Genomic DNA, 25709 nt, shown 5'->3' on the forward strand with positions numbered 1-25709 from the left:
GAATAAACGTATATGTTTAAGTCGAATGTATAGGCAACACATATTACCATAGCCGAAAATAGTTACCAAAATCAAATGGTGACGTTAGAAGAGAATTTTGTTCAGCATTTTGTCAAGAAACGTTTGGGATGCGCTCTAATTCCAAGTATCGGTTTATTTAATTTTTTAAGTTACTTTACTCGTGCTTATTTTCACTAAATATGTTTATTACGCATTTTTAATGCTATTTATTAAACAATTATTAGTTTATCACAATTATTGATATAACTTATGATATACTTTGATAAAAATGGAATATATTTAAGAAATGAAAGCAAACAAAAATAATTTTCATTAATTCTGAGTATGTTTTCTTTAAATGAAATGAAAATCTTACCTTACAATAACCCTCTATGCAAACACCTCTAGTTCCTCTGGGTGCCGCTTTTCCAGTTGCCGTCATGGGATGATTACAAGGTGTGCCATCGATTACAGTCTTATTGAGGGTAGCATAGAAATTCTGTCCTCTAGGTCGGCAATTAAGGATGCATTCGGTTTGAGCTAATAAAAATATGAACATAAGAATCAGGTTTAAACAATATTACGTAATTATGTAATCTTTTTTAGCTGTTTTATATCTGTTTTGATACATTTTAAAATAATTTTTCTTAATTATACTAGAACTGTGAATTAATTTTGAGGATTGATTCCTTTTGATTTGTACATAAAAAAAGAAAATTAGTCCCGTGATATACAAACATATTATTTGTTAAAATTTGCTGAAAGAAGTATTGATATGATGGTTGACTAGCCCAAGAGAGAATGTATTTCAATCAGTAAAGAACATAGAGATAGATAAACTCTTGAGTTAAAGTATATTATATATATATATATATATATATATATATATATATATATATATATATATACATATATATATTTATTTATTTATTTATTTATTGAAAAGTCTCCGACCTGACATACAGATTTATAATTATATTTTACTTTATTTGAGTTTGAATTTTATTAACATATAAAATATTTTATTAAGATATAAAGGAATTTCGCGTGTTGATAAAATATTGCTTCTTGAAGGGAAAAATACAGTTGAAGCAAAAACCCGGCTTGATGCCGAGTTTTCGGACACTGCCCCAGAAAAATCAACCATCAAGAATTGGTATGCTAAGTTTAGACGTGGTGAAATGAGCACCGAAGACAGTGAACGCAGTGGACGCTCAAAAGAGGTTGTTACCGAAGAAAAAATTTAAAAATCCACAAAATGATTTTGAATGACCGTAAATTGAAATTGAATGAAATAGCAGACATTCACGAATATTCGGGTATCAGAAAGCTCTCTGCAAAGTGGGTGCCATACGAGCTCACTTTTGACCAAAAACAAGGACGAGTTGACGATTCGGATCGATATGTGACAATGGATGAAACATGGCTCCATCATTTGACTCCGACGTCCAATCGACAGTCATCCGAGTGGACTGCACATGATGAACTCACTCCAAAGCGTGGGAAAACGCATCAGTCGGCTGGCAAGGTTATGGCGTCTGTCTTTTGGGATGCGCATGGAATTCATTTCATTGACCACCCTGAGAAAGGAAGGACCATCAACAGCTACTACTACATAGCCTTATTGGACCGTTTGAAGGATTAAATCGCCGAAAAACGACCGTATTTGAGGAGAAAGAAAGTGCTGCTTCACCAAGACAATGCACCGTGTCACAAGTCAGTGAAAACGATGGCAAAAATTCATAAATTGGGCTTCCTCATCAACCGCATTCTCCAAATCTGGCCCCCGGTGACGATTTCAAGCAAAGGACAAATCGTACTACAAAAATGGCATCGAAAAGTTGTTCTCAGATCTCAAAAGAATGTGTTTTACTATGGTAGGCCGGGGACTTTTCAATTTACGTGTTATATTGTACATTTTCCATCATTTTCTACAACTTTTTCCCGCTGGGAATAAATTTTATTGCAACACTATTATTTATATAGAGAAATATTAAAACCACCGAATTTAGTACTTAGAATAGGTTCTCTGCTAGTTATAAATTGATAATTTGTATTCGCACCAAGTATCTAAAACTTGATTTGCTTGTTTTTGCAAATTCTATAATTGGATTTGACTTTGTAAGTATCATAAATTAGAAAAATTTTAATATTAAAACTTACTTAATGCCAAAACCATGTTTTTATTTACAATGGATTTTTAGAATTAGTTGATATATTGCAATAAGTTACAACTGTCATCCCAACCCCAGTAAATGTGTGAATAAATAAACAATGAAGACTTATGGAATATGTTTAAATAGTTTAACGTTAATGAATACAGAAAATAACAAATTAAACCAAAAATTTACTTTTTTATAGCTTGTATATTGTATACTATCTGAACAAAAAATATATTAATTAATTTTTTAAATAACAACCAAAGATTCATAAATATTCGTAGAGCATTCGTTTAATTGAAAGTATTTAACAAATTGATTAGGGAACAAAAGAATGGATAGTTTTTCTTGTAAAGCAATTACAGTATACAATATTGACATTTAAATAAAATTGCTTTATGCGATTAGAATCAAAGATTGTGTACATAAAGAAAAATGAGCTTGTAGGCTGTACGTCGAGAGATCAAAGAAAATTATTAATTTAATAGCAATTTTGTAATTCTTCAATCGCATACCGAAAGGTTAGGTTTTTACTAACACAGTGACTATAGTACCAGGTTCTTCAATAAGTTTATTTTTATTATTATTTAACTATTACATTGTTAATAGTCGTTTCTGACTAACCTACAATTTGTCTTTATGATGAAGTCTTTCCTCATGCCCCCTTGGAATACTCTTGATTTCTTGACTGACTGTGGGTATCTGAAGGTCTTGAAGTAGGTAGTCAGTCTTATAGTATTTGGGTGCGCCCACAATACCTCTCAGGACTTTGTTCTGAATAATTTGTAATTTATTTATGTTAGTTTTTGCTGAACGTCCCCATAATTGAACTCCCGTATGTCCATATAGGTTTCAGTATTTTCTTATATAATAGCAATTTATTATGTACTGATAAATGTGATTTTCTTCCAACTAGCCAGTACATTTTCCTATACTTCAACTCCATTTCTTTTCTTTTCTTCTTTATATGTTCCTTCCAGCAAAATTTTTCATCAAGATTCATTCCGAGATATTTAGCGTTGTTGCTATATGGAATGATAGTATTATTTAATGTTATTGATGTTTGTACGGTCTGTTTATAGGTGAACTGCACATGCACATATTTACTTTCATTAATTTTTATTCTCCAAGCTTGTGTCCAATTATTTATATTGTCACTTGCCTGTTGTAATTTTCGTGAGGCTTCTTTACTATTGTCTCCGACAGCTATAATCGCAGTATCGTAGTTAGTAAATGTAGCCATCGTAATATTCTCCATTTGTTGTATATCACAAGTGTAGAGTAGATAAAGTACAAAAAAAATAAAAAAGTAGTAAAGTACCAGTACATTTCATATTTTAATGGGATATATGTATTCAATTGATATGTAAAATATGTTCCTATAGAACAGAACCTTCCAATACTGTTAGATGGTGCACCTATTCATTTCCCAGAACAGCAAATTAGACGCGACAATGTCAATTTTTGTCATGTATCTGCAACCGTATCTGCAACCGAAAGTAACTCTATTAGTCCAACCAATGAACTACAACATAACAAGACTGAACAAGCTATACTACTGAAACACTACTAAACTGAACTTAGTTTCTGCTTGCATATGTCATATCAAGGAATCCTGAAAGCATATATCAGGCTCTGAAACAGGTGGCAGTATGAGAAGCTATTTTAAATTTCGGTATGGCTCGAAATGTTCTATGAAAAAACGATTCAAAAATGTTTGAATAATCTCCTTTGTACTAACGATGAAAATGATGCCGTTAACTTAAGTATGATCATCTTCGGATGTTGTTAACTTATCGAAAATGGTGTGGTGTGAGTGAATATCAATCATCGTCAACTCCCCCAAGCAGAGCATATTAAACATCTTGGTATGCACTTAAATTGACGCCTAACCTGGAAGAAGCACATACTGTCTAATCGAAAACAACTTGGACTTAAATTATATAAAATATATTGGCCCATCGGTTATCATTAGATAACAAGGTATTGCTGTATGAGTCTATACTTAAGCCTATTTGGTCACATGGAATTCAACTATGGGGTACCGCTAGCAAATCTAACATATCCACCATTCAACGGTTTCAAAATAAAGTGTTGCGTGCCATTGTTGATGCTCCCTGCTCCCTACTATATTTCAAATAAAGTGATACGACGCGATATTCCTCCAAAAACTATAACGAGTGTAATTCAACTTGTTTGTGTAAAGTACTTCGAAAGAGTGTCAGTGCATCCCAACATACTCACTAACCAGCTAAATATGCGACATGATAGTTAAGTGCGTAGACTAAAACGTTTAACCTGATCTGATTACTGGACATATATAGACTTTAGAATAAGCTTTAGAATAAAACTAATTAATTAAGATAATATTTTATACATGAGATAGCTTAATGAAGTGATTTTCTACATGCCATGTATATATAATATAGACATAAGAAATACTTATTGCCTATAGGGCAGATTGTGGATCCACAAAGAGTAATAATAAAAAAAATTGTATTGTTTGGGCTCGATGCCAACTTCAAGCTAATCACTTGGTAGTAGTTAAAATAATATTGTAAATAGATAAATAGGTTTAGGTGGGTATTAAGCTAAATTGTGTGTATATAGTAGAATATAAAATACGTGTAGCAAATAAGTTAAATAAGGTTTTGTTTTATTTTGTTATTTTTTGTGTTGAAAATCTATGTTTGCTTATTTTTTTACTTTTTAGGGAGTTCCTTATTTATTTCTTGAAGTCGGTTCAATTTTCTTTTGTTAAAAATATTGTGTTACATCTATAAATCCTTTTTCTCATTTCACTTCCGCAAACTTACTGAAGACCATACCAAGCCTATAAGGTAATATGATAATATGACGGGAAACTTAAGAAAAACCAGGCAGCGCTCGATCTTCGAACTCTATTATTATTAAGTGTACTCATGCACGTCGATAATATCACGTTAACAAGTATGATAACGCCATCGTCTTGAAAAAACACACGGTTGGCGTATAAAAGAAACTATCCCAACAGGTAGTTTTGCTGTCTAGAGTTTAGTTTAGATTATGAGTTAGTCAGCCTTCTTTGTATTTAATTCTAACATAACTGTTATTTGCATCGCGTTTTTTTTATTGTCAGAATGCGAGTAAATTAATATTTTATATTTTTTTGTGGAAACACATTTGAACGTTTACAGTTTATTTCACAATTTTTGTTTCATAATTATATCTGCCATAGTGATCTCTTCTATTTGGTGTTTTGTCATCTATATTGGTCAAACCCTTTATAGTTTTTAGTCCATTCTGCTGGGTTACAAAGCCATTATTAGGTTATGATTATAACAGAACAATTACAGCAAAATCTACCAAGAAATGAAACTAATAACGATAAGTATCTCGGGGTGATTCTTGATGCAAGATTTCGCTGAAAAGAATATGTTAAAAAAAAAGGAAACAAATGGAGTCAATATATAGGAAAATGTATTGGTTAATTGGGAGAAAATCACAATAATCAATATATAATGAGTTACTATTATACAAGTGAATGTTAAAACCTATATGGATCTAAGGAATTCAATTGTGAGGATGTTCCTCAAAAAGGAATGTAAATATTAATAATTTTATTTATTCCAAAACAAAATCCTAAGAAGCATAGTAATGGCACCCAAATTCTATAGTAGATTCTCATGAAAACATGAGAATCGCAAGAAGACATGAGAAGAGTCTTGGATAACACCAGAAGAGGACACAGGCTCGAAAGAATCAACCAATTTGCTGTTGTGTAGTATAGTGTGGTGAGGTGCTTTAATTGAAAATAGCATCAGTGTTAATACAGACTAGTTACGACGGATGGATCCTCCTAAATATATACCCAGATTTAAGCTATTGTAAAGACCAATGTAGGTTAGTTGGTAACGAATAGTAACAATTCAATAAATAATAAAAAATCTTCTTGGTTTCTCATTAAAATCTTTACTATTAGTTTTTTCCTTTGTCCTATGTTTTATTCACTGTATTTTTTGGTGTTAAGATATGAAACATTTTTTGTCTTCTTTCCTTTTTATACTCACTTTTTTATTTTTAAAATTTTGTCTTTATTCTTCCTAATATTCTGTATACATTTCTGTAATTTACCTCTCTCTAGTCATTTTATTTTCTACCCCTCTCCATTTCTACTAATAATTATCCAATTTTTATCTACAGTTATTGTTAGTTTTAGCGTTAAAGTGACTGAGCTATCCTTTTTGATGGATCTTTCCCATTCTATGGTTTTATATGTCTTATTCTTTGTTACTCCATCTGGTTTATAATTACCGTAATTTTGACACTTAGTGATTTAGTATTTTCCTTCTCTTGTTCCTGCAAATATTATTAGGAGTCTTTAGTATTTTTGTAAATTTGCTTGTGCATTTTAACGTCATATAACATAATAAAATAAGTCAATATAAAATAAGTTGGTAACGTCAATAAAACAATATACTTGTACATATAATCTCAAAATTCAGTTTCTCGTTACACCAACTTATGATCCCCATAACTTTTGCCCAGGTGTTAAAATATTGTCATCATAGCTCATAAAATACTGAGTTTGGAGTTCTTGTTGAATCTTTCCATTGAGAGAGGTAATACATTATGTTAGAAACTTGAGATACTGAAAGAAATGTTGCAGGTTTCAAGGAATTCCTAAAAATATTTCCTGAACTTGCTGATTTATTCGATTGGTCAAAAAATGTAAATATAAACCTGGTATTTCTGTCAGTTTTAGTTCATATTTTGGTTAAATTCGTATTCTTTTTATCTGTTACGTGGGTGCCCTTTAAAAATATAAGTCTGAGTTTTTGTTTAGTTTTTCTTTCATACAAAATTGTACCAAATTGTACCCAAACTATTAAATGAAAATACATAATATATACGCAATTGTTTATAATACCATAAACTGTCATTTTACTTTAAAAACGTCGTCATGCACTGTTTCTATTTAAATTTCCATAGTATCCTTGCGTGGAATGATTTCCCATGGTTTGGTAACATCAAATTCTATAACAGTCTACGGAGGAGAAACTGAACTACTGCTATCCGACTTTGGTGGCCGTTCTACAAGATCTTGATCTCAAGATTTTTTTTAGTTCTAATAGACTACGTCAGTTCCCAGCAACGTCAATCTTTGGTGGTATAACACCTTGAACTGTAATGCTTCTGTCAGGAATCTATGGACTAGTGGTGTTTTTCAAAGCTTTAATATTGCCTAATTAGAATATTTTATAGCTATGGGTTATTGGGCACCATCAATCCACCTTTTGGGACTTTAACAACTGTAGCAGCGGTACTTTTACCCGAACTCCACTTAACTCCACCAAGAAATACTTCAAGTAACTGCAAAATAATTGTCAATCAACTGTCCTATTTTCTTGATAATTAATTTCACTCGGGTTAAGTGAAGAAAATCAAAATGATGATATGAAATAGTGAATTGTGAAATAAATTAATTTGACTTAAAAAAAAAACAATTTTATTTCATGGATTGAGAGGACGACTTGTTGAGTGGCCATGCAAAACGACACTGAGAGTTTTTGTCTATTACAACCCATTATCTTTAATATATTCTTAACTATCTGTTTACAGAAACATTTAATAGCGTATTCTTGACAGAAAGTAAGAGCTAAAAATGAAAATAATTGATATGTAGGTCGAAATATATGTCCACCTAATTGGACATAAAACATACAGAATAAGACGTTTCGGATTTAAATTAAAATCGAATAAATAGCAGTAGAACGTATACCTGTCCACGCCATTAACAGCAGCCTTTTAGGAACCATATACGTCTGTATTTCCATAAAACAATAAATATTATTGCGGTCCATTGATTATCTAACCAAATCGATTTCCATCGTTACGGCACACACACCTAATCTAACAACCCATTGCGTAGCACAACTGGGCCATCAATTCCCTTAAATTAATATCGATAATAGCGACGCTGGCGGCCAGCGAGACTGTCTAATCCAATTATACGGCCTGGGTCTAAATGAAATGGTGAAATAAGCACGGCGATTCATATCGGACCGTAGACCGTAAAATCTGGATAGACTCGGACCAGGTAATGAGATTACGTCCGCATAATTTACTCTCTGGTTGATTCCTCGACGATTAAAGATTTCCGCCACCTTCGAATATTCGATATTTTTACACCGCTGATATCTTAATATTAGCGTTGGGAATTATGGACTGAAAATAATCCAAACAATCGACAGTAAAAAGTAAAAAAAAAGAACAAACGATAACAGACAGAGATGTACGAATTCCTTCTCGTATTAATTTTTAAAGAGTAAAGGACGGAGATAACTGATTCTCTATGCTGTACAGATCTGTTCATTTGAAATAATTTTAAATAGGCAAGTGGCAGTGTGAAAAAAGGAAGGAAATAACGATTCCAAATATATTTGATCACATTCTAATATTCGGAAAGTAACAGTGACATAATATAATAAAAGTGTTTGGTTTATTTCTATGTTTAATCGTTTAACGTTCGGCTGTATATATTTTTTAACGTATGTTCGCCGATTTCTCCGTCAATTATGGACTGATTTTATTTATTTTTTATTCGAAAGAGTGCACTTGGAACGTCTTGGTCGTCTCATTGGAACCCAGTCAAGAGTCTGCTTCTATGGTGTAATGGTGAGAGCGTTCAGCTCATAGTGGTGGTCGCGGGTTCGATTCCCGATGGGGACAACAACTTTTTATTATTCTAGTTTGATTAGAACCATTGTCAAATCACCTAGACGCACCCCGGGGCGTGAAGCGTTCTTTATTTTCAATCTGTTGTTTCTTCATTTTTAATTTTTCTCGGACGTGCACCTTTACTTAGCCTCCCCATTGTAATACTTAATGAAATAACTGCGTAACTTATTGAGTAAATATCTAACACCAAAAAGAGAAAAATTTACAAGAAAAAATTGTACGGACTTCAAGAATTAAATAAGAAACTCACTAAAAAGTAAAACATAATCAAACTTAGATACAACACAAAAAAAAACGTTTTAAAAGAAAAAACGTAAATAATAACGGTTGTAACAACTAAATAAAAATAATCAAAAACCTTATTTAACCTATCTACTACACGTATTTTATATTCTACTATATACATACAATATAGATTATTATCTCTTTACAATATTATTTAACTACTACTGACTGATCAGTTTGAAGTCGATGCCGAGCAAAAGAATACAAAAATAATAATATAAGTTTCTGACACAAAATATGATATATACAAAATTAAATTACGAACAAAAGAAATCTAATTTGTTTTTTTCAACCCTGCTATAAGTAAGACGGATATATACGTGTTCCTTTTCGAACTTCATTTGAAAAAAAAGGAAAGATATAATTACTGTCAAAGATTTTACGTCCAAAATAACAGTTTAATTTTGAAGTAAAGTTATTTATATATTTTATATATTTCGATATGTTTACTAAATATTTCTAGCGTACTTTTTCATCAACTACTTAATCATGATCCTTACATGAATATACATGCGCGTTACGTAGAATAGAATAGAGCATAGGAGTCCCTTAGAGAGAATTAAGTTATTTAATCTAATAAAGAAATTGTACACAGACACCAACAGAAAAAACTAAGGATAGATACAGTGATATCAAAACGACTTCACAAGGGAACACAGGAACGAAGGAAACACTAACCAATCGTAAAAAGGTAAATATAATCTCTAATGAAATAAAATACATTACTGTGATATACAATTCTTATTATTAGGTACATTAGACTTCCAGAGCCTACAACTCTATCTCATAGGTGGCGTGGAAAGGAATATAAGCATTAAATGCAATAATACATTGATATCCTATAATGTTAAAATTTATTATATACTTTAACCTTATTTATGTTTTTTCATTGTTTCAGTTACATTAGTATTTTCTTAAGTCAGAGTCAGAATAAGCCAAAATTAAATTTGATTCGGCAACCTTGTATTACAAATTTCATTCCATGACAAAGAGGAAGTCATTTTCGGATTCTGCACGACCAAAAACATAAAGATTACTTCAAGAACCTAAACAGCTTTTAGATTTTTTTTATAGGTCTGTGTAATTTTTTCTCATTTTCGCAAAGTTTCGTCTCCTTTCAGTTTAGCCGCAATATATGCGAAAACAGTTTGAAATGAAACACAAGAATATTTTAATGGAAAATAAAATCTTAATGTTCAAAGTGCTAATGCCGGCTTGGTTGAAGCAGTGGTAAAAGTAACAGAACGGTTCGAATCCTAATGGGGCAGGGTCGTTTTTTTATGTTTGTGATTGTTTAATATTCGTGATTGTTCTTAAGTAAGACTGCAAAATCCGATAAGGAAAATGATCTCAGTGACGCCAGTAACCAGGCTGGGTAAGACCGAATGTCGGTAGACTTAATGCCGAAGACCGTGGTTCGAAGTTCACGTTGAAACTGTAGGTTTAGTCCAGATAAACCCTCGTTGGTAAAAGGAAACTTTAAAATATTTTTGAAAAAGTTTCAATAATAGATATAATTTTAAAAAATCGTTATAATAATAGAAATAATCGATTTTTTAAACATATGCAACTCGCAATGTAGTGAATGACATTTATCAAAATCGATAAATAAGATGTTATAATTAATGAACCTAACATAATATAAATATATATATATATATATATATATATATTTTTTTTTAGTTTAAATATGAGTCTTTAATAAAATATTGTGAGTATTTTAGGTTCATTTTAGTTTAAATTAGAATTATATTAAGATTTACCACTTCCAACGAACTTAGTAGGAACAACTTTACATATGTATCAAAGCTAATTTTATACTGGCTGATAAATATGTCATATTAAAATAAATTGTGTTAATTAACTAATACCTGAATATAATCATTACCACTGTGGTAATATTTGTTTGCAACTTTCAAAATAATAAAATAATCCGACATTTTTACGTACAAAAGTATTTTTTATGTCATTTAAGTCTATTTTGTGACCAACTTCATAAATATTTTAAGAAACGCCCGTTTTTGTGGCTTAATTGAGTAATATATTCTTTAAATCTGACCGAAACGGCTTTGATCATTATGTCTTCGACGTATTTATGATTTCATACATTACATTTCATTTAAAAACATTCCAAATCCTTGTTATATCGGAATTTTATCTGTCGTTTAATGTAAATATTTATCGGATTTTCACGGTAATCCGATAAATAATTTCCTTAACGTGCGTTTTGGGTAAACCCATTCGGTATAATAAGTAATAAAATATTTATTTGAACAAATTAACATAAACTAATTATGGTCTCATATTATAATTACTACTGTGATAAATATATTATACCTAAATATTGGCATTATTCTTTAAAAATTCCTTTCGCCAAGTAAACTATTAGAATTTCTTTTTAAGTCTCCTTTATACCAACGAGGGTTTATATTTATTTCAACGACGAAAATATTTTAAAAATCCACAAAATGATTTCGAATTACCGTAAATTGAAAATGAATGAAATAGCAGACACTCTAAAGATATCAACGGAATGTGTACATCATATCATTCACGGTTATTTGTGTATGAGAAAGCTCTGTGTAAAGTGGATGCCGCGCGAGCTCACTTTTGACCAAAAACAACGACGAGTTGATGATTGGGAGCAGTATTTGAAGATGATCAAGCGTAATAAACCCGAGTTTTTGCTTCGATATATGACAATGCATGAAACATGGCTCCATTATTTCACTCCGAAGTCCAATCGACAGTCATCCGAGTGGACTACACACGATGAACCCGCTCCAAAGCGTGGGAAAACACAACAGTCGGCTGGCAAGGTTATGGCGTCTGTATTTTGGGATGCGCGTGGAATAATTTTCATTGACTACCTTGAAAAAGAAAGGACCATCGACCGCGACTATTACATAGCGTTATTGGATCGTTTGAAGGACGAAATCTTCGCATTTGAAGGAAAAAAAGTGCTGCTTCATCAAGACAATGCATCGTGTAACAAGTCAGTGAAAACGATGACAAAAATCCAAGAATTGGGCTTCGAATTTCTTCCTCATCCATCTTGTTTTCCAGATATGGCTCCAGCAACTATTTCGTCGAATGAAGAGGTGATCGCCGAAACTGAGACCTATTTTGAAGCAAAGGACAAATCGTACTACAAAAATGGTACTAAAAAGTTGGAGGGTCGTTGTAATCAGTTTTTCACCCTTGAAGGGAATTATGTTGAAAGAAAAAAACTAATTTTGTCAAAAAATATGTTTTACTATGGTAGGACGGGGACTATTTAATTGACCTGTTAAGTAAGATTACTTTTTACTTTTTGGGGAGTTCCTTATTTATTTTTTGATGTGGGTTGAATTTGTTTGTTAAAAATATTTTATATTAACCAATGCACCGTATTTTTGACTGAAGGTAATCGAATACTTGTGTTTTCTACGCTTTTACGTTGAACGAAATTGCCCAACTATGACTGATGACATTCTTTATATCTTGGACTACCACATTCTCAGTAGTTCGATGTTATATTCCTTATATAAACATTCACGAAGATGTTATTTTCACCATTAAAAACGGGTACAAGGACTTAAATTTAATTCCACTCGGAAGAAAGGGAAAAAAATCGTTTTCTTTGGGAATAATGAGAATGAATGCTAGAAAAGAATCCGGCTATTAATAACTATTGACATCCGACTAAGTGGATAAACGTGTAAGATAGAAAACCGCGATCATATTTCTTCTTGCGCGGAACAAAGAGGTGCGTGTAGAAGCCCATTGAAACGTCAACGAGCTTAAGAAGAAAACCCATTAAAATTAAATATCACCGACGCGAGCTGGAATTATTCACCGGCCAGTCAAAATCGAACGCTAATCACTGAACGTATTAATTAATTGGCCGTGAAAAAGGATATCGAGAAGCGAACAACCGCACACGCATAAAAAATCCGACAGGACGACGCTGATTTATAAGGCGTCTAAGCGTTAAGACCAAATTTCGTAACTCGGTTTTGGCTTTCTTTAGTTCGGGCTTGATTTGAGATTCTGTCGGCATCGTTTAAATGCTGCCACTTCATTTATCTCTTGTCCGAGTTCCAAGCTAGCCGCCACTAACCGTAAACGGTTAGTCCCGAAAAAGAAGCACACATTTGTCGACTTTTAATACGAACCAGGGGAATTTAAAGAAGCGTTTATTTGTGTGTCTCTTGATGAGTAAATTAACCTGATTTTTATGGATTACGATTGAAATTTTTCATGGCAGCTCTGAGTCATTCAACGCTAACGTGCGTACAATTGGGGCACGTGAAAACTTAAGTTTTTCCCTCGATTTAGCATTTTCTTTTCCTTCAAATGCTGCAGTTTTTCGGCGATTTCGTTCCTCAAACGGTCCGATAATGCTATGTAATAGTCGCTGTTGAAGGACCTTCCTTTTTCAAGGTAGTCAATGAAAATTATTCCATGCGCATCCCAAAATACAGACGCCATAATCTTGCCAGCCGACTGTTGCGTTTTCCAACGCTCTGGAGTGGCTTCATCGTGATGCAGTCCACTCGGATGACTGCCGATTGGACTTCAGATTGAAATGATGGAGCCATGTTTCATCCATTGTCACATATCGACGCAAAATGCTACTCCGAATCATCAACTCGTCGTTATTTTTGGTCAAAAGTGAGCTCGCGCGACACCCACTTTGCATAGAGCTTTCTCATACCGTAATATTCATGAATGATATGATATACATGTTCAGTTGATATCTTTAGAGTGTCTGCTATTTCATTCAAAATCATTTTGTGGATTTTTTAAATGTTTTCGTCGGTAACAATCTTTTTTGGGCATCCGCTGCGTTCACCGTCTTCGGTGCTTATTTCATCACGTCTAAACTTAGCATACCAATCCTTGATGATTGATTTTCCTGTGGCAGTGTCCGGAAACTCCACATCAAGCCAAGTTTTTGCTTCAACTGTATTTTTTTCCTTCAAAAAGCAATATTTTATCAATACACTGCCAATTTATACTTATTATACTATATGTTATTTAGTTAGGGCTAACTAAAAAACATATGGATTTAATAATAGCAGCGCCATCTATGTGTCAGACCGGGGACTTTTTAATTGACCTATTAAACAATAGTTAAACTTGCTTATTTTGGCATTTCTCTAGGAAAAATAAGTTTTGCCTTTAGTATTATTGAGTTTTTCAGTGCATATAGTATACCAACAAGTGTATCGATAAAAGCTGCAATTAAGGAATTGCTTACAGTACATGCTACTGATATTACATAGTGCTGAAGAAGCCATGCTAACGAGTGAACCATTTCAGTGTTACTCAGTAAATATAAATGAAATATTTAATTGGGTTTTTTGTAATTTACTTATTATAAAATACGATTGAAAAAAGATACAGGGTAGATTAGATTGCTGAACAATATGATAACAGAGTATTGCGCCATCCACACTTTATGGGGGTGGCAAAGAATTATTACCATAGACATTGAGGTCGAGAATGATATAGAAGCAAGGATATGGTCTGGCAAGTTTGGATATGTGGAAAGAAGCGTTATCTACAATAACACATTAGGTTTGGATGAACTTGATCAGAGACATTGAAGAAGAAGCTGACAAATGGTGGAATCGTGAACAACTGTTAGATAGATTAAAAATTAAGAACTCATTTATTTACTTGTGTAGCGATTCAGAAAGTGACAGTGATTGAATGAAACTTTCTAAAGGTGGGATTGCGATTCAATGCTGATAATTACCTAGACAGGGTGATGAGAATGGAAACAACTAAAGGTGAGTATATGATTAATATATAATAACTCTAGGAAATCGTATTGCAGAGTGTCAAATATGTATGTGCATAGATATGTGTATAACTGTTCAGAATATACATGAGCATTTGGCTAAAATGTATGAGTAGAGAAAGAATACCAACTGTTTTGCAGATATGGCAAATGTATTAGGAGAATACACTAATTAAATCTAGTTTTATCAAGACATATGTATACAGGCAGTAACAGAACAAATTAAGGAGAAATACAGTGATATAAAAATTACTTTATAAGGAAAAACTGCACCGAAGGATATAAAAATTAGACGTAAATGGTAAATATGCCTTTTAATGAAAGTAAAATGCATTACTTAGGTATACAACTGTTGATTAGTTGGATTAGGCTGCCAGAGGTACCACTACATAAAAAAACGCGGCCGGTACCCACAGGTGGCGTGGAAACGAGTTAAATGTAAATATAATAAAGCCTAACCCTAACCGAAAAACTAATTATCACTGTATAATTAATTATAGTTTAAGTCCTTCGATAATGTATGAATTGGATGTACTATAATGCTAAAATAAATTATATTTGATAACATTTTTGTTTCATTATTTAATTTAGATGACCTGACCATAGAGTATTAGAGGGTCATCTGAATAGAGATCTCTGGTGAACATTTTTGCTTTACCCAATATCCAGATGGCGTTATATCGGCTATTCAAGTATTTTGATTGGCTAATTTATATCTACATTATAGGCGCCTGTACAAATTTCGCAGCGAAGACAGTTGATGAAGTTTGATAAAGTTTGCCATGCTGGTGCGGCACATGACAGCCCCGACGTTACTTTTAATTGACCAATAAAATTTAAATAAAAAGCAATTTAATTTCTGAAATAAATGTATTAATTCAACGAATGCAATAAATATAATCTGTGAAACTAAATATATGTATAAAATATAAATATTATAATAATAAAATCATAAACAAAGAACTTTGGAACAAATCGAAATTAGTTCTTCAGTCTTTTCCCTTTTTTACATTTGTTTATTGCCACCAATTTAAGCTTTTAGAGATCTATTATGAATTTACCCAAAAGTATATAGTACATTTTATTATTTGTAATATTTTTTGTGGAAAAGCACTATGTAGTGCACAACAAAAATGTTTGAATGTTTAAATACACACTTTTTAAAGATATTTGACAAAAATATGTTATAATATCGACATGGCAATAACGCGGAATAAAATAGGAGTTTAAAACATAGAGACCTGCTGACAGTATAACAAAACAATTTTCTGTGGCCTGAAATATTGCCTTGGCTCTTTTGTTCATACAGGAACAACTGGAATTGAAATGATAGAGTCATCCCCCGTTAGTATAGACTTATGTTGAATGTTTCAAAAGATTTTTAAAACATACTAGCCGATGATGTATATTCCTGAATCCATGAGCTAGATCCAAAAAAAATTATCTTGGTGAAGTAGCATTAAGATACTTTTTTTTAATGAAATGAACTCAAGGAAGTTATTAAATTGATGGCACTTTAACAAATTTGTTCTTACTTGGACAATACATTTTACACCAAAATTCCTCGTGTGTTGAATATCGGTTAATCCCCTCTTAATAGACTGCCATTCGGGAGCTATTATTTTATTGGAGCTGTAACTATTGATCCCAGAAGAAAAGTACATAGCCGTTCCGGGTACACAACACTTCTCAGATTGAAAATTCACTTTACTTTTGTGTACTGTCGACGTATATATACTAATGAACTTAATTTAATGAATTTAATCTCTAAAGGAACTATTCCTTATGTCAGCCATACTGAAAATAAATAACCAACAAACGTACCACAACATAGACAGAAAGTGAGCCAATCAGATCCCGTTGCGGCTTATAGCGTAACGAGTAAACCAAGTAATAAGTCAAAAGTAATGACATCTAGATGTTGGACGTCGCGAAACATTTCCCCAAAATTTCCTATAAAGTTAAATCTCTATTTCTCTATGGACATGACCTCTTGGTTTTATTGCAAATTATTCTATTACAATAATCGACGCACTAGGTTTGTAATCACGGGGGACATATTAATTTGCGTTTTGAATAATAAAAGTAGTGCCGAAATTAGAACAAAAAACTATGTTCACTACAACTTTATTTCTAGTTGTTCTAAGGATTCCTTCATAAAAAATTGAACATTTTACCATACTCGGACCAGATAATTATAGAAATCGAAGCCAAACATAACCTTACCTTGATAGAACGGTTCCCAGTTGAACAGCTTTCCTTTGAAAGGGCGATTGTTAAAGGCCGCGCATTGTTCGTATCGGAAATCTCGATCTCCTGGACAGTCCTGCAACAAAACCGAACGAAATTAATGAACGGTCTGATTACGATAATTAATTTGAACAAGGAAAAGCATTTGTTATCGATTCCCATGTCCGGTTCAATTAAAGACGCCGTCTTTGTTGTTCGAAACCGCACAGGGTAAGGCCGGCCGGTATCCGATCTACGTGGGGGTCTCCCGTATTTGATTCGTTCGCTTAGCGTCTTCATAGCTCGCGCGGCCAAGATACTATTGCTTTACCGTCGGGAAACATTCATTTCTTATCAAACACCTACTGTTCTAGCGAAGGTGAAGCATTAATACTTACAGTTGTGGCGTTGTTCGGCTTCGGACGCTGCCGGTTATTTAGATTATTGCCTCTTGATGCCAGCGATCGGCCATAAATCCTATTTCATTTTACTTATTTTGTTGTTTTTTTCTTCTGGTGTCGTAAATACACCCATTTCTTTTTCCTTTTTTTGTATCTCGTCGTGGGATGATCCTTTACAGTTGCTTTTTATTTGATTCTTAATAGACGGCGAGCTTCATTAACGAAAAAGAACTAAAATTTGAAGCACCTTGCTCAATGAAGATCAATATTGAATATTGAGTAACGGGACCAATTTGAAAATGATGTGTTACTAAAACTTGCTTTCACAGTATTTTCAATGTTATATCAGAAATATATTTGATACATAGCAAAAATAACTAAACATATTAAAATATATGCAAACTGTCTTAAGAATTAACAGTCACTAACATTTAATAAAACAGTATTAATAGGTGTAAATCACTACGCTACTGAACATTATAACAAAGTATCATAAGTAAGATTGTTTTCAGAACTTCAGAGGATCAATTATAAGTGTACATGATCTTGAATAATATACATGTTTATATATTAAAACATAGAACATAGATTAAAACAGTTTTGAAATTGATATTTGATTTTATCATGTATATTAAAACATTAACGAACAGAATTAAGTAATTTATTTTTTACAATTTGGAAATGTGTATTAAACGTCTTTACAATCATTGAGTTAACTATTGATTTTTCTGATGTTTATAAAGTAAATAATCAAAACAAGTGATACTAGGTTTAAAGAATAAAATGTCATATAATCACATATATTATTGTATTAATCATTAAATACCTTTATATATATTAATACTTTAAAATGTTTACAAATGTACTATTAATAATTAATAATTTCTTCTATTTGTCCTATGTGTTATCATGTAAATCATGCAAATTATGTAGTTACTTGCATATTAACTCTTGCATATTTTCATTACGTTATTTATGTACTTATATAGTCCTTATCTCTTATCCATATCTCTCACCGAAAATATATATTACAAAACCAATAAATACACCAGGCTGATTAAAAGAATAAATTCTTTAACTAAATTTTTAAATAAAATTGCATCGGTCTTTGGTTATTTATTTCATTCTTCAATTTCACTCGTGCAGATAGCTCATGTTTAGTTTGTCTTCTACGACTTTCATTTATCTATTGCTTTCTAGTTTGTCTTATGTCCCGCGTGGGAACTAACTAACTGTTAATATTCTATAGAGCATTCATATTAACTCTTGATTCAAAAATTACGGTATTTATTATCGGCAATATTCGAGTAGTGCTTTGTTAAGAAATGCATTTACTAATAAATTTTTTTAGAAAATTCTTATCAACCCTTGAATTATCTCTGACCTAATGATAGATATACTAGATGTCCTGAAACTTATCAATTAATAACAGTCCTTAAGCAAGAATAATTTTTCTTTTTTTCTTTTTCTTCGTGAAACATTAAATGAAAATTTCGAAAATCTAAATATCTTGCAAGCAAATAAAACTGTCGATTCTTGTTATTCTCGAATTTTGTTAATCTATGTTGGGTACGTAAAGCGGACACATAAATTTGTTTTCATTATGCTTTTTCTTATTATTTATAAACTTTTTTAAAAAGCTTGTTGGCGAGCTAAACTCTTAGCAATTTGGCTTCATTTATTTCAGGTAACGGTTAAAAGCTCTCTTTTAGTAGCGATCCATTCACAAAAGTTGTTGCCAAAACTAGTAACAATTTTCGTTCTAATATACATACGTTTCATGAAAATAACTGTTTAGTAGCGACAATGATAACTGACAAGAAACTTAACTTGAAATTGACGTACAGTACAACTACAACATCTACCAAATATGTTTTTTATTTCAATTTCAAGTAGTTTTATTAGATGTAATCATATTGCATATTATATATTGAGTGCTCATCATATCATCTGCAAATCAGGCAGTTTTGAAAAGATTTTATATATTTTTGTTATTATTTGATTATTTCTTTATATATATATATATATATATATATATATATATATATATATATATATATATATATATATATAAAGCTCCTTATAAGGATCTTTAGTCCATAATAAAAATATAATAGAGAATATATATAAAGTAAATATAATATAAATTTCATCACAACAAATGAAATAATAAGACTGCTTTTCTGTTTTTCTTTTTTTTTAAAGATTTTTCTGTGTTTTTTGAACATTTTCCAGTCAACTGAACACAACTATAAACTTATTGCAATAATTAGTTTTATTAGATGTAATCATATTGCATATTATATATTGAGTGCTCATCATAGCATCTGCAAATCAGGCAGTTTTGAAAAGATTTTATATATTTTTGTTATTATTTGATTATTTCTTTATATATATATATATATATATATATATATATATATATATATATATATATATATATATATATATATATATAAAGCTCCTTATAAGGATCTTTAGTCCATAATAAAAATATAATAGAGAATATATATAAAGTAAATATAATATAAATTTCATCACAACAAATGAAATAATAAGACTGCTTTTCTGTTTTTCTTTTTTTTTTAAAGATTTTTCTGTGTTTTTTGAACATTTTCCAGTCAACTGATCACAACTGTAAACTTATTGCAATAATTAGTTTTATTAGATGTAATCATATTGCATATTATATATTGAGTGCTCATCATATCATCTTCAAATCAGGCAGTTTTGAAAATATATATATATATATATATATATATATATAAATATATATATATATATATATAAAGCTCCTTATAAGGAGCTTTATAATTATCCTTATTACATACAAGCCCCCTTTTACTAACGAGGGCTTATCCGGACTGGACCTACTGTTTAACGTGGGTTCCAAAATATGGTCATCAGCATAGAAATCATGCCAGAAGATATCCGGTCTTATTATATTTTATATTATATTATCTATTTTATTATCTATCTATTTTATTTATATTTTATCTTATATTTTTTTCTAATTTAGCAAAAAATGAACTGTGTCGTTTTCGTACATTATCATAAAAATTTTATTATCTTATTAATTTTCTATTTCATTCCCATATTTAGCATCACGTTAGACAAAAAGCAAAACACATTAGAACCAAAATAAAACAACTATACTGGTTAGTCGGATGATACTCCCAACTTGATCTAAAATCAAAGAGGTTGATCTATAATACAATTATAAAGCCAATTTGTACCTATAGGGTGCAAATATGGGGTTGCACTAAATATTCAAATCAGTTAGTCATACAGCGCTGTCAAAACAAGATTCTTCGATTGATTACCAATGCCTATCGCTATGTAACCAATGAAGAACTGCACAATGACCTGGAAATCAAATGGATTTGCGAAGTTGTGCAGGATTTCGCCTTGAAACACGAAAGAAGATTACTAAATCATTCTAACGTGGAAGCAATACAACTGCTGGACAGCGCACAGGATGTCAGGAGACTGAAACGAACAAAACGATAGGAACTTGTGTGAACATTTAGTGTGTATTATTAGTGTAAACTATAGCTATAAGTTAATAATTAATAAATAATTATAATTTTATAATTGAGGAATACATACTGATGTATTTTCTCGTACTCGTCTTGCTTGTTAATTAATCCAAGCACATAGGAAAAGTAGTAATAAATTAATTGTAATAATAATAATTAAGATTGTAATAAGCGTATCTAATAAAGATGTTATAAAAAAAAATTCCCATATTTGAAGAATAGTACCAGAACTTGTAATACAGCTATTACAGTCGTGAACAATAAAACTCATAACTTCGCAATAAGCTTATTTGCCTGATATAGCTTTGTCAGAGTTCCACAACAAAGGTATTGTTTTGAATCTAGTGAAAAATAAAAATAAATAGGAGGCATAAAATATCCTTCCAGAAATCAGATCCAACAGCAATAGTTGGCATGAATAAATTTTGTCCAAGGACGATTATCTGTTGAAACTAAGTTAACGAAAAATAATTCCTTAATTCCATTTTATAGTAGTATATTATATTCAAAGTAATTTAAAAATCAATACTAACAAAATTAAAATTACGTGGATAATTAAAACTAAATAATCGTCATTAAACTGTTGAACACCTATTAAAACCGTAAGTTGGAATAAGACGTCAGATGAATCTTAAGCTTTAATTAAAATATTCCTTTTTAGACGTAAAATTAATGCGTCCAGACCGACAAAAAGATTCATAAAAACGGTCGGTTATTGATAAGATGACCATTGCCTCTATACTTTTATGTTTTAGACCAAATTGGGTTAAATGATTTCTCCCAGCATAAAAGGGCATTATAAACATTTTAAGAACTCGAGAGAATATAGTCGTGTGGGTTTTAGTACCTGATATTGGAGGGTTAAGGTAACCATTTACTTAAGGTACAAAACGTTTAATGATCCTCAATGATGTTTGATAATATATTGTCCTCTAATTAACATGTAGAAAGAAATAAAAATTCTCGGGTGAACTTTGTCAACGAACTTGAACCGATGTTGTTGAATTTGAACCAATGTTGTCATTACTTTACGTGCTGATACAGATGAAGGATTTTAATTCTAAAAAAATATGATAAAAAATCCTATCATTCGCATTTTAATAACAATGTTTACAAAATCGGTAATTTTATGCTGTCCTAAATTACTAAAAAACTAAATATTTGCATATTAAAATATCTTGAAGTAACACACACACATACTAGTAACACAATACATTAGCTCAAAAAGTTGCCCCAACAATTAAATGTTGAAAAAGTCTTTATTCATGACTCTGGATTGGAAAAGTTTTTAAGGTTTGGTTAATAGTACCCATTTCCAAATCACGATAGAGACCACTATTCCTAAAGTACCACAAGTTCATTGCTGGTGCATCTTGTTCTTTACCTGCAATAATTATAGTAGAATTTATATCAGGAATATCACTGGTACCAACACACTACATTACGATACACCTACTTTAATTTCTTTCAATTCCTAACAGGAAGTCTTATATGAAAGCTGGCATTTGGAACAAATGATAGAAAGTTAAGAAAATATTAATAAAATGTTATAGAAAATTAACTATATAGCCCATGAATAGATATTTAAAAGTAGTTTCCACACTCATTTGCTAACAAAAGGGAGTTATATAGCTTCCAATTTTTATATGAGAGCAGGACAACACAGCAGTACTAATCCAAAAATCAACGGACAGTAAGAAACAGACAACACCATTTGATAACTAACCTTTTTCATAAATCTTTAGTGGATCTTATAAAGATTTCTCTTCACTAAACTAAAGTAAAATTGCTAAAATTGTTCTTGCCTAAATATAGATGGTGTTAAATATTTGGATGAAAATTGTACAGATTTTATATATCTATCTATATATATATATATATATATATATATATATATATATATATATATATATATATATATATATATATATATATATATATATATACATATACAATTTTAAGTATGTAAAATAAAAAATAAAAATGATTTCACAAAAAATACTAATAAGATTGGTTTAAAAATATATTTTTGTCGATGCTTTTTTAGTTATACACAACATTAAATCTTTTTGAAATCATGATTTTAATAAGAATAATAAGTCGTTTTAATAAAGACATTTTTTATATGAAAGAGTAAATAAATCATATTACGAAACATCTTAATATAAACGCCTACATAAGGCACAATAATAAAAAACGACTGTAGAGTAGGCATGCGAAGAAAGATGAGCTTCTAAGATAACATCAATATTATTTATTTTTGATATTAGCATTACAACTGAAAAGATAGTTACGTTAGATGTTTTGTACCTTTCCCGTGATCATATATTGAAACCAACACCTAAGCGCAAGGACTGTAAAAATTTCTTAGGGGTTATAATAAATGCGGTGACTTTTATGGATAAAATTAACTTGGCATATAGTTATGAAGATGGTTGTATATGATAAGATCTATAATAATTCTGATGCTTTATTATATTCGCAAATATAATGTTTTGAAATAAAATATACAAATTCAGGTAAATATCGTTAAAAAAAATTTTTTCATCATTTTGTTGTTTAAAAAACTAACGATCTCTAGCTCCATTTTTGATGTTTGTGGTGAATCACGGTCCCTGTTTGCAAAAAAAGAATAAAATAATCATCTTCACTAGTAGTGTTACTCCTGTTAATTCATGTGTTATCAATTAATGTATTTTGCAACAAAGGTGGTAGCATGAGTCTAATATGGCTCTATTTGTTTCTGGTAACCCTTCAATAAAATTCTGTAAACCTTCCTTCTAAACTCTCTTTTAGTTATACTCCAATAACAGTAAAATGCCTCAAATCGCAATTCTGCAGTCGATATAATCTGGTTCTTACAGACATTAAACTAGGAAGAAGTTTGCCACAGTCACAATTATTGCCTAAAATGTAAAATGCACATTTTCTTAGGGATTATTTATTTACTTTTAATTTTATTCACCTAGAGTTCCATCTTGTAAGATAGAGATATATTAAGCGATGCCCAAGAACTATTTATGTTCATACATAATTTGAAATACCATCAAAGGGTAATTAAAATACCAATAACCAATTAAAATTTTAACATGTCATTGTATTACAAATACCAAATATGTATTTATATTTTAATTAAGTGTTTTAACTATAAGTAATTCAAATACTGTCCAAACTTGTTAGTAATGAGAAAAACAAATCCTACTTTAAACTAAATGCATGAATGTCTTGAAAACAATTTTGTAAAACCGTTAATAAAAATATTTTTATAAGCAATTTTGTATATATATTTTGTCACTGTATTTATGTTAGACAAAAAGTACAGCAAACTAGAACCACAGTCAAGCAACTATCCCAAAATCAAGGATATTGGTTTATCAGTCGATCATAAAGCCAATTTGGACATATGGGGTACAAATATCGGGTTGCGCTAAATCATCAAACCAACTAGTAATCCAACGCACCTAAAACAAAGCTCTACGATTAATTGCCAATGCTTATCGCTACGTAAATAACGGAGGGCTGCTCGATAAAGCTCGGAATCAAATGGATATATGAAGTGATCCAAGACTTCACCATAAAACATGAAATAAGGTTGCTAAATAACAGCAACGTGGAAGCAATACAGCTACTAGACAACACGCAAGAAATGAGAAGATTGAAGCAAACCAAACCACACGGACTTGTTTAATGTATAAGTGTATTCTTAACTTTAACTGAAGTAGTTTAGTTTTATTTTACATTGGCATATACATCTAATGTAAGATGCAATTAATAAAAAAATGTATTTATGGTTATATAAAAGTAAATCATGGAGAAGGTGCTTATGGGTAGACAAGTCTATGAAGACGTAGAACTAAACAAATTTACTCATTTACTGCTGATACAAGTGTGAAATGCATAATAAGATAACGCAAACGAACTGACATCCTAAAAAAAACTGCACATGACTAGCCATAAAATATTTTAATTCATCATACACACCAATCTAAAATAATTTGCAGAAAATGTTGTAACACAGACATGGAAGCGTAAAATAAACACCACTCTCCGTTACCGCAACTCTTAATGAACGACTTCGTACGTCAAAAAGCAAGAGAGTATATTCTGCGCGTCGAGCAACTTAATATTCAAGAACAATTACCAAACAAATCTTCAACGTAACACCATAAATAATTAGGCACAAACCCACGTAGGTGGCAGCTTATCTGGAAGTCTCGTGCTCGGACATACGAAATACGGCTAATTACTTCTCTATTTCTTCATGTAAATTAGCGTGTGGAGTATTAATGCTTGAGACTTGGCCGTACGTATAGGACTCGTACTTAGTGGACGACTTAGTTAAATGTTACTCTTGCGGCTCATTTAAGTCGTTGATGTATAAAAGAGATAGGGGTTCTATGTTGTAATATAGATACGATCTCGCGTCAAACTTATATAATTTTAACCGATTAGTAATAACCCTGTGTGACAATTTTTTTCAATAATAATAAATAAAACGGTTTTTAATTGTTAAATTGTACCTGCTAAACACAAAAAATTAAACGGATTTTATGTAACGCGTACCATGTTAAAGTTATGAGAAATT

The 25709-nt window shown here is 31.1% G+C and overlaps 1 protein-coding gene across 2 annotated transcripts in view; it reads right to left on the minus strand.

Annotated features, from left to right (window-relative positions):
- loh (thrombospondin type 1 domain containing lonely heart) overlaps positions 1-25709 on the minus strand; it is a 339759-nt gene that overhangs the window by 147791 nt on the left and 166259 nt on the right. For both annotated transcript variants that reach the window (XM_076411574.1, XM_076411573.1), the window contains exons 5-6: positions 17182-17281; positions 377-540 (exon numbers count right to left, since the gene is read on the minus strand). In XM_076411574.1, the coding sequence (XP_076267689.1) occupies positions 377-540; positions 17182-17281 (264 nt within the window). The remainder of the gene's footprint in view (positions 1-376; positions 541-17181; positions 17282-25709) is intronic.

The sequence above is a fragment of the Rhynchophorus ferrugineus genome, unplaced genomic scaffold (assembly GCF_030347505.1).
Source record: "Rhynchophorus ferrugineus isolate W39M unplaced genomic scaffold, kcgeb_rfMv2 rfM8, whole genome shotgun sequence".
Classification (NCBI taxonomy): Eukaryota; Metazoa; Arthropoda; class Insecta; order Coleoptera; family Curculionidae; genus Rhynchophorus; species Rhynchophorus ferrugineus.